Genomic DNA, 11,046 nt, shown 5'->3' on the forward strand with positions numbered 1-11,046 from the left:
AGGGAAATTTATATCTTTTCCCTTTCCTAAAATTACTTATTTTTCTCTTAAAATATTGATCAAACACCCCACTCTTTTTAAAATGAGCACTTTTGGAAGGAAAAAATAGAAGACTCCTCCATTTTAATTTGTTTGGCTTACTTTCTCTTTTAATTCGTTTTAAAAAAAGACTTTTTCCTTTTTAATAATTCTTTAATTTCAACATTTCACATAACATGTTCCAGACTACAAAATTAAAGAACAATTTGATACGTTTTGTCGTATTTTTAATTTTAAACTATAAAATTTAAAAGTCTTTCTTTATTTTTATAATATCCGTATAAAATCAAAATAGGCCAAATAAATTAAAACAAAGGGAGTAAACATTTTTAACCTGTCATGAACATAGTCAAACTTGAAGGTAGTAAAATTGCTTTCATAGATACTCAATTCAAGTAAAATATTTAAAAATATATAGGTAAAAAGAATACATTAGTGAAAATAATCGAGAAAAAGAATAAGATATTAATTCAAGTAAAAACTCACTACAGAAATACGAATCAATTTTTCGTATTCATTATTTCTTGAACTTCTTTGAGTACTTTCAGAATGCATAAAAATTGTTCCTTAGCATTAGTGAAGAAGCTACGACGGAAGTAACGGAGAATTGAGAAAAGAACACTAACAAGAACAAATTATATGATAATTGAACGAAAAAGAGTAATATGTAATCAAAATAGAAGCAAAGAGACAAGTAATACGGATGAATGAATACTCATTCTATTTCATTTGAATCCATAGGAAGACTCTGTTTTTCAGTTTACAATGAAGGAGATATTAATGTTTTTTTCAGTACAAATTCAGTATAGAAATACGTATCTAACTTGAATCAATTTTGGGTATTCATCATTTCTTGAACTTGAAACAATTTGGGTATTCATCATTTCTTGAAGTTGAATCAATAATTTGTGTATTCATCATTTGTTGAACTTGAATCAAAATTTGTGGATTCATCATTTCTTGAACTTGCAGCTCCATTTCTCTGAAAATTGTTATTTAGCTGCACGAGAACAAAGAAACAGGGAAATCATTCAGAAACAGGGGAACAAATTAACAAATTATTTTCGAGAGAAGAAGAATATATGGATACCATGAGAGAATAACCAGTAGAAAAAAAGGAAGACGATGATGATCAACAACATCAGCATAATCCATTCCCTGTATCTCTGCCTAAATCCTCTGATAAACCTTGTACCAACGGATTCATCATCGTCAACAACATCTCTAGAAATCGTCATTCCCTGATCCCACGATAACCATTTCGTGAACATCTTCAAATCAATTTTCTTCACTTCTTTCTGTAAAATGAGATTGTTATGTGAGGAGTAATTACTCTAATTGTTATATATACTCTGCTTGTTAGTTAGTTAAAAGACGGTTTTCAAATATGCGCTAATTGGCACTATGAATGGGTGGGAATGCAAAAGGCAATCTACACACCTCCGTATTAATTTAGGTGATAGGAGTATTTTTTATATTTTCGAAATTCAATTAAGCTTTTTTAATTGAACCTTTTTTATGTCTTTAAAATATTTTAGTTATCAATTATTATAACTTATAATATATTTAACGTAATTTTCAAATATGTAAATTTTAATTTTAAAAACTTAAAGATTTTGTGCCCGAAATTTATAATTAAAATTAAATAATTTGACTCTCGAAATTCAAATTGTGTCATATAAATATAGTAATGTACTTTGAGTCAACATTTTGTAATTCAAAAAAGGGTCCTTGCTCCCTTTCTCTCATAAAAGAATCATAATTGCCCTTCGTTATATTTTTTTTGAATTAAATAATGTTTACATTTAATTATAGGGGAAAATAAAATTCACCTAGGTAATTTTATGTGAGAATATGGAGATTTAACACATTGAGGGTAAAAATGGCATTAAAGTTAAATGACAAGAGCAAATATATCAAAAAAAATATAAACGCATGCCAAATATGTCCCTTTTCTGTTTGTAATTTGTTCCTTATTTATTTATTTATTTGGAGGGTTGGGGGGTGTGCACCCACGTAATCTCTTTTTTTTCCACAACAATGCTTAAGGCGGACCCACCCGTATAGTATCGGGTGCTCAAGCACCCATTGACCCCGACGAAAACTTTATATATGTATATAAAAAATATTGAAATATTAATATAATCTATTCGTGAGCACCCCATAACCAAAAGGTCTCAGACTAAAGTTAAAGCGTGCACTAATGCCCTTGAGTGTAAGGGTTCGAATCTTGGTAAAACCAAACTAACTTTTTAATTGAAAGAAAAAAAAAGGCCAGCTGAAGTTTTTTCTTACATATTTACTCTTCTTTTTATATCTTTTCACAGTCATTTGCTTACCTTTTTTTCTCTTCAATTTATTGTTTTCCCACTTTTTTATTTTTAGTATTTCATTACTAATTAAACTATAAAAATATTAGTAAGCTTTAGAAAGAAAACCCTTCTTGGCAAGCAACTTTACATTAAAGGATGTGAGCACCCATGACCTTTGGATCTTGGATCCGTCACTATTATACATTATCATTGTAAGCAATGTATAGATTTGTATAATATTGTATAAGAGGTGCTTGTATACACTTCTACATTGTAATACAAATTTATACAAAACCGTGTTTGGTCTTCTACGAAATGGTGAAGTCTTTTTCAAAAATTGGTACATAACATTTATAAGCAATTATAGTTTGCTTGTGTTTGGACATGCAATATGAAATTATGATTTCAAATCAGTATTTGGACATGTGATTTAAAATCAATGATTTCATATCTCAAATTCTCTAAAAGGGATGATTTGATATTCCAAATCATGATTTCAAAAAAAATTAAATGTAAAACTTCACCCATAAATTTATATTTTGTATGAAAAATCCATCATTTAAATTTTGCAAAAAAAAGGACTCATGTTCGACGTAATGAGATTGTTTGCATAATGTAAAAGGTATATATTAAAGAATAATCGGAAAAAGGACAATATATCTCTTAACTATTATAAATGGTATCTAAATACCCTTTATTATACTTTTAGGACACTAATGTCCTTGAGGTGTATCTTTTGGGGTCTATATACCCTTTGGACTAACGAACAAACATGTGTCAATTTCAACTTTTCATATGACATGTTTAAAACCACAAGATATACATTGTGATACATTTAACATATCTTTAATTTTAGACCATAAAATTTAAAAGATTTACTTTCGTAAACTAAATGTTCAGTCAAAGTAGACCAAACAAATTCAAACGGAGGAAGTAAATATTCTACCTCCCAAAAACTTGATCAAACTTGAAGGTGATAGAGACTAGAGATTGTTTCCATAGACCCTCTATCGAAGTAAAACATTTTAAAGCCTATATGAAAAGAGAATGCATTAATGAAGAAGCTACGAAGGAAGTAACGGAGAAAAGAACAACAAATAATATGATAATCGAACGGAAAGGAACAACAGGTAATCAAAATGGAGAATACTCATTTCATTTCATTTGAATGAATAGGAAGACTCTGTTTATCAGTTTACTTGTTTTTCCATTACAAAGAATGAGATATTAATTGGATAAATGTGTTGCTATCTAACTTCAATCAATTTCTTCAACTTGCAGCACCATTTCTCTGAGGACTTTCACAAATTCACTACAGAAGTACAATTTCTTTAACTTAAATCAATTTTCATATTCATCATTTCTTGAACTGTCAACTCCATTTCTCTTGAGGACTTTCACAATGCATCAAGATTCTTCGTTAGCTGCACCAGAGCCATACACAGTGTGTTCATAAGTTTAATAATCAAAATTACCAAGAAATCAACAGAAACAGAAAAGAGAAAGGTGGTCAATGATGTTAGAATGGTAATCATTCAATCATATCCGCCTTTAAATCCTCGTAGGTAATGCTCTTGATCGTATCAGATACCGGGGAACGTTAACCAAAACAATTACAAATTCACTTGAGAAACAAAATAAAAAAGAATTAGGAAGCAGAAACATACAATAATTGAGTAACCAGTAGCAAATAAGGATTGTTATGATGAAATCAATGAGTAAACTAATCGAGTTGATGATCCTTCTGCGCTCTCGACGAAATTCATCCATTGGATGATCAGCATCAGCATCAGCCAATCTGTTGAAAATTAGTTTGTCAAGTATCATCTTCAACAGTATCAATTTCACGAACATCTTGAATGATCTAATCCACAATTTTCTCAACCTTTTTTTTTCTTTCTGTACAAATGAGATAGTAACATTTTATATGTTAGTTATATGTCAGTTAAATTTGTTCAAATTGGCGCCAATTCCTTTTCTTTAAAATATAGTTATATTTTATGAACGGGAATGGGAATGAAAAAGGCCTACTCTCTATGTGATGACTAACATTATAATAGTATATGGTAGAGTATTTCCTCTATTTTTATTTATGTGGGATTTTGCGGATTTCTAGATTTAAATTAGTTTTTTTCTGTTGTAATATTTTTATATAATGTTTAAATAATTTAAATTATTAATTATTGTGACATATAGTACTTTTTAAGTAGTGTTGAAATATATAAAAAAAAATTAAAAAAAACTTTAAGAATTCATACACAACAAATTCACAATCAAAGTTAAATTGTTTGATTGTAGAAATTCAAATTGTGTTGCGTAAATTGGGACAAAGGGAGTTATATAGTGATTTCCTTTGATAAACGGTGCTTATACAATATTATACAAAGAGGCGGAGCCACTTGACACCCCTTCGTCGGAAAATTACATTGTATATAGATTAAAATTTGATTTAATGAATATATATACAAATATTGACACCTCTTGACATAAGTTGAAGGTTTAGTGTAGTGATTAAGGAGTTGCGAAAATTGCTTGAAGTTGTGTGTTTTATCCTGATAGCAACTTATATTTTTTTAGTTTATATTTTCACTCTTTAATAAAAATCCTGCCTCCGCCACTGATTATACATATACTGTACACAATGTATAAACTTATATAATAGTGTATAAATGTGTTTACACACACTTTTACGATGTAATAAAAAAAATATTTTAAAAATTATATTTGGCCTCCTACGAACTCTATAAGCTTGATCGTCGTATTGAGCATATCGTTGTTGTTGTAGTAAGGCTCGAGAGAGCAAAAAATCTTGGTTTAGAATTAAGGGAAACGTTGTCATAAATGAACACAAATTCAAGACGGGAAACATTATCATAAATGAACATATTGATTGATTCCTTGAACCAAGGCTGCATATCTTATTGATCATTATCGATTCGATTATTGATTATTAATCATCCAAAAACAAAATGACAAACCAAATAAACCAGGCACATTGGTGTTGGTTTTGTGTTGTAAAGGACTTCATAAACTAGATCTTTCTTTCAAGAAGTTGCCAAGAATTTGAAAAGTCTAAATTCTAAAAGTAATGCAAGAAGAATGACCATAAACCAGGCAAACAATGGGATACTTGTTCCTGCTAACACTCCTTATCTTTCAGATTTTCTTTCCTCTTTATACCTTTGAATCATATATTGCATCTACACACTAACTAGCCTTTCCATTTACACAAATGCAAAAGGAGAATCTTGGTTTATATTACGTTAGAATTTGAGCTGCACCTGTTATCATGTGACACAAAAATTGATAACAAGGCAAGTTTTTCTATTAGCTTATATGCCCTTCAACCCCGAAAAGGTCGGATTCTTGCAAGAAAGCAACAATCCGAGATTTTTTAACAGAGAAATCAATCGGATGAATACCAGCAGGGGGCGCCAATTTGGTTCTTTAATTTAGCTCTCTGAATTCGATGTGTCATCACCGTCAACATTAATGGGGTTCTTTTGATCATCTATTGATCTTGATTTTCTAGAAGAATTATTACGCGATCCTTGGGGAGGCTGGGCTTCGCAGTCATACTTTTGGGAGGCAAGGTAGTTGAGAGCAGTGACAATATCAGCGATGAGAGGCCGCATATTAGGTTGCTCCTGGACACACATTGCAGCAATTGCAAGAGCTTGGTATAAACCCCTCACAGGATAATGACCTTCTAGTACTGGATCTGCCATCTGATGGAATTTCTTCCGGTCTTTAAACAGTGGCCGTGCCTGCAGAAGTAGAGTTATCGTGTTGATAAAGTGATTCATCAGAAGATTCTCGTAATAATTGAGCAAAAGAGAAGTAGGACTTCCAAATATTATAATCCACAGCAAGTCACTCTTTAACAAGTGTTTCTCACTGGTCTATTCATTTTTATGTCTACCCGTTCCATTCTTTTTCTGAGAGGGCGAGGAGATATCAATAAGGTTCGGTCACATGCAATTTACGATTAACAAATAAGGTTTTGGGGCTCATTCTTCCATGCCAAATTGGCATATGTATATATGGATATATAATATTACTCTTGTAATTTACAATCTGTGGCAATTGAAATGATATGATTGAGTGCTCAACGAATAGCGGAGGTATGTTTCAGCACATGGTTCTTAAACACAATGAAATGAATACTGTTAAAACAAGTAGCGCATGGTGCTCAACTTTGTTCCAGCACATAGTTCTTAAACACAATGAAATGAATAATCTCTTAACAAGTAGCACATGTTGCTCAACTTTGTTTCAGCACATAGTTCTTAAACACAATGAAATGAATAGTCTCTTAACAGGTAGCACATGGTGCTCAACTTAAGTTATCTTTCTTGATCAAGTAGATTTTTGAAGCACACATCTTTCTTTACCTAAAAGAAATTCAAGTTGTAGCTATGTAAAGCTTATTATCAGTAACTAATGTATGAACTAACATAGCATACAAATCAAATCAAAGGGCTTGATCTGATATATCAGGCACAGTGGTTCTTCAATGATTCAGAGGCAAGAATACTTAACAAGCCATATATACCTGATTATCATGTCCAAAATGCTAATAGTAATGTGTATCACTTCCGTATTTTACTTCTTACATTTTTACTTGATGAATCTGTGTTACAATGTAATTTTCCAGTCACTTCTCAAGATTCTGAACTAAAACTCTAAACAAGTATGATGTTCAAAAAGGCACGAATGCAATAAAGACCTGATTAAACCAATACAAGATTCTTAAGCAAGGCCACATATGGCCAGGGAAAAAGGATAGGGGGGAAATGTAGACCTTGACCTTCGCACCAGAAAGGTATTGGCAGAAGTAACCCCATTCTATAGTTGCTCATGGCTGCTTAAATATACAGGCATTCTGGACAGCCTAGCAAGCAGGACATCAGCTTCTACTTTCTAAGGTCACTACCCATGTGTACATGACTACCCACACTCCACACCGTTCAATATGACCAAAAATGAAAAGATGACTCAGATAAGTGAGCATCAACTCTTTCAAGCAGGACGCGGAAAACTTATTGACTAAGAACTTCTAAACTGTTATGTATTAAAGGCATTCAAAGGGGTTTTAAAAGGTCTTGGATCGCTCCAAATCTCAAATCATTGCCTTATGTTTTAGGTTGGATGCTCAGATTTTGTAGCAGAATATAATGTCAGAGCTAACTCTAGCAAGGTCATCCTCACACCCGTAAAGTCCGCATTGATGTTCACAATTAAATCCAGAGTTAGATTACACATGCGGGAGGGTAAAATTTATATGTCTGGGATATAATGGCAGAAAAAGGGTTTATACATGTCTTAGGCCACTCGATTCATTACCTTAATATTCGGGGTTGATGCTCAACTTCGTTTACATAAACCGCAGACAAGCAAACAGGAAGCAGGAGTGGACAAACCCTGTCTTGTCTGATAAAAAGTAATAAAGGAAAAACCATGCCTTATAACAGAACAACATCACAAATTCACATTTGGCAGACGAAGAGACAAAGATATCTTACCCAAGCAACAAGGTTTTGCTCCGCAGCAGATTTTGTATTGTCAATCGCTTTCCTGCCCGTGATAATCTCCAAGAGAACAACTCCAAAGCTGTATATATCTGATTTGAATGTCAGTTGGCCAGTCATAGCATAATCTGGTGCACAGTATCCATATGTGCCCATCACTCTGGTAGAGACATGGGTCTTGTCTCCAAGAGGACCCACTTTAGCCAAGCCGAAATCAGATAACTTTGGATGGTACCCCTCTCCAAGAAGAATATTGGATCCCTTCAAGTCACGATAAATAACAGGCGGTTTCATTTTGTCATGCAAATACTCCAGGCCCCTTGCAGCACCTGCAGCTATCTTCATTCTGGTGTTCCAATCAAGGCGTTTTTTATCTGGCCAAGGGTCTGCAACATATGTTTATCAAGGCCATGGAAATTAAAATTTGTAGGAAAGTAACAAAATCCAAAAAAACAAACAAATCTTTTCTTCAGTGTATGACATACCATGTAAATGGTCTTCTAACGAACCAAGCGGCATGTACTCATAGACCAACACCCTATGATGTCCCTCGACACAATAACCAATTAATTTGACAAGATTGGGATGGTCAGCCATACTTAGAGTGAGTACTTCCACAATGAATTCCCTGTTGCCCTGACATCCATCGGGGTTCAGTTGTTTGATGGCTACAACCTTCCGAAAAATGGAAAAAGAAAACAGGCCTCAGCAAACAAACCAATTATCCTTATATTCAACCACTTATGAGTACTAAGAAAGAATAAATGCAAGAAAGCAATCTCCTACAAGCAGCAAATTTTGATTAATCTTAGAAGAACAGAGTCGAGCTGACCTGACCAGTATCTGCCAAACAACCTTTGTATACTTTGCCAAAGCCTCCTTCACCCAAGAAGTACGCTGCTTTGAAATTTTCTGTCGCGGCTACCAGTTCATTAAATTTAAACGCCCGCGCTTTATTCACTCCATTAATTTTAATTCCATCAGTTTCCTCATCTCTGGAAACGCTACTACAATCGCCATCCATCCTAGTTGTAGATTGGTTTGCATTTTCAGTCTCTTCTTTCTTCACAACTTTATGTTCACTCGTCTTTACTGTATCTACACCACCAAAAAAAAAAGACACCAAAAACCATTAGGAGTGAAAGAAAGTAAGGTCCATTTGAAGAAGAAAACGACATGAACAAGCACATGGATGGTAAAAGACAAAGTGTGCTGATTCTCACATAATAGTATACCAAGATGACCTCAATGATTACATAATCTAAAAGGAAAGGATGAGTTCTTGAACACAAAAGACAAAACAAAGAAAGAGACTTCCAAATTACATTACAGCAAGATATTATACTTCAGTGGTACCTCAACAATCAGCAACATCAAAATCAACAACTACATACCCATTGTACCACAAAGTGGGGTCTGAGATCCCTTAATAGAGTGTATGCACACCTTACTCAGAGGTAAAGAATTTGTTTCAAATAGACCCCGGCTCAATAAGCGAAGTACAAAAAACAACAGCTGGTAACACAAATGGAAGGACACCCTCTCGAAACCATCCAAAAATAATAATATGAATAATTAAATTAAAAATAGAAAAAAAATACCAAAAAGTCAAAAGTTCCAAAAGATGATGTCTACAATTGCTTGTACTCAAGAGACTTCCTAGAAAACACCCCTCAAATCAGAAATTAGACTTTTTTTACAGAAAAACAGCACCGACGCATCAAGAATTCAACTTTTTTTCTTTTTCTTCTATGAACAATCAACAAGACATCAGGAATTTCAACAATACCCATTAACAAAAAACAATCAAATCATAGATGCATGCAGTAAATCAGATGAACACAAAGCACAAAAAAAAACAGTAAAACAGAACAAAAGGGCATGGAATTTGATACCCAAAAATTCTTTTTTTAGGCAAAAAAGTTCAATCTTCGATTAGTTTCCAACAAACCCCACATTGAATTTTCCAAAAGCGGGCACAACTATTCCAGTCAAAAAATGGGTAATCGAACTTTATGTTAAATTTAATAATAATAAAAAAACCTGATTTGGGGTTTGGTTGATCATCCCTTTTGTATTGATTATTGGCTTGGATTCTTTTTCTTTCTCGTTTCTTGATCGATGGATCACCAGAACAAGGGAAACAGCCCATGGCTTCCACTTTCTACAAATACCAAATAAACTAGTAAAACACTATATATTTATCTCTCTGTATCTATATCTATATCTATATCTATAAAATATATAATATATATCTGTGAGTATGAATTTTCTTCTCTTCTTCTTCTTCCTCTTTTTGTGAGAGGAAAAGAAAGCTCCAAAAACAAGAAGAGTTACAGAGATTTTTGGCTTTTGGTGAGAGAGAAAAAAGAGAAAAAGAAGAGAAATAGAGAGATGGAGCTTCTTCTTAATAGTAGTAGTACTATGGTTTTTTTTTCTTGTTTTTGTTTTTTTTGGTGCTAATCAAGTGTGACATTTACTAATTGGGGCAATCCAATCAACAACTTCAACATGTCATACTAGGGACTTTTAGGTCATTTTGTATTCTTGTCTTTTCTCCTTCTTTTATTTACTTTAAATGTATCTTTAATATATTTCGTTCATTGAATTCAAAATAATGTTCTTTCCATTTCAAAAAATATAACTTTTTTTAATCTGTTTATAAAAATATAATAATTTTTTTGTAACACTTTAATTTTAGCTTTATGATCACAAGACTAAGAGGTATTTTGATACATTTAACATAAGTTTAGTTTAGGACCACAAAATTAAAAAGTCTTTTATTGCAGATAAGTGTCAAAACACACTTGAACGATATCTTATTTTTAAGTTTCATACTTAAACTATTGGGTGTGTGAGTTTCATACCTAAATTATCACTTATTAGTTTGAGAAACAGACATCTCTCTTTTATTTCACTCTCATCCTGATGTGTGTACTACACTCTCTGTTTTATTTAGAAAAAAATTTCATATCACACTTTATATGGATAAAACATTACACCTTAACAAAAATTAAATAATTTTTTAGAATTTTAACACCCCAATTTTTAAATTTATTTATTAAATTTCTTTTATAAAAATTTTCAAAAAAATTCTTAATAATTTATTTAATTTTTTTCAAAGTAAAATATTTTATCCCCAAAACAATTCATATGGCAAGGTT

The 11,046-nt window shown here is 32.3% G+C and overlaps 1 protein-coding gene and 1 long non-coding RNA gene across 4 annotated transcripts; both read right to left on the reverse strand.

Annotated features, from left to right (window-relative positions):
* Positions 1–737: 737 nt before the first annotated feature.
* Positions 738–1,471, reverse strand: LOC129904411 (uncharacterized). The gene is made up of 2 exons (XR_008770422.1): positions 1,130–1,471; positions 738–1,039 (listed from the first exon to the last, which is right to left on the reverse strand). It is a non-coding gene; the product is annotated as an uncharacterized LOC129904411 (long non-coding RNA).
* A 3,774-nt stretch (positions 1,472–5,245) lies between these two features.
* LOC129902504 (probable serine/threonine-protein kinase PBL7) lies at positions 5,246–10,302 on the reverse strand. Of its 3 annotated transcripts, XM_055977767.1 has the most exons (6): positions 9,926–10,302; positions 8,715–8,980; positions 8,368–8,557; positions 7,877–8,268; positions 7,698–7,784; positions 5,980–6,118 (listed from the first exon to the last, which is right to left on the reverse strand). In XM_055977767.1, the coding sequence occupies exons 1-5, from the start codon at positions 10,032–10,034 to the stop codon at positions 7,719–7,721; spliced, it is 1,023 nt and encodes a 340-aa protein (XP_055833742.1). In that variant the 5' UTR covers positions 10,035–10,302; the 3' UTR covers positions 5,980–6,118; positions 7,698–7,718. The 3 variants fall into 3 exon arrangements, with proteins under 3 accessions (XP_055833740.1, XP_055833742.1, XP_055833741.1); XM_055977765.1 differs by lacking the exon at positions 7,698–7,784 and having other exon boundaries at positions 5,246–6,118; positions 9,926–10,295; XM_055977766.1 differs by lacking the exon at positions 5,980–6,118 and having other exon boundaries at positions 7,622–7,784.
* Between the last annotated feature and the right edge of the window lie 744 nt (positions 10,303–11,046).

The sequence above is a fragment of the Solanum dulcamara genome, chromosome 9 (genome assembly GCF_947179165.1).
Source record: "Solanum dulcamara chromosome 9, daSolDulc1.2, whole genome shotgun sequence".
In the NCBI taxonomy this organism is placed as follows: Eukaryota; Viridiplantae; Streptophyta; class Magnoliopsida; order Solanales; family Solanaceae; genus Solanum; species Solanum dulcamara.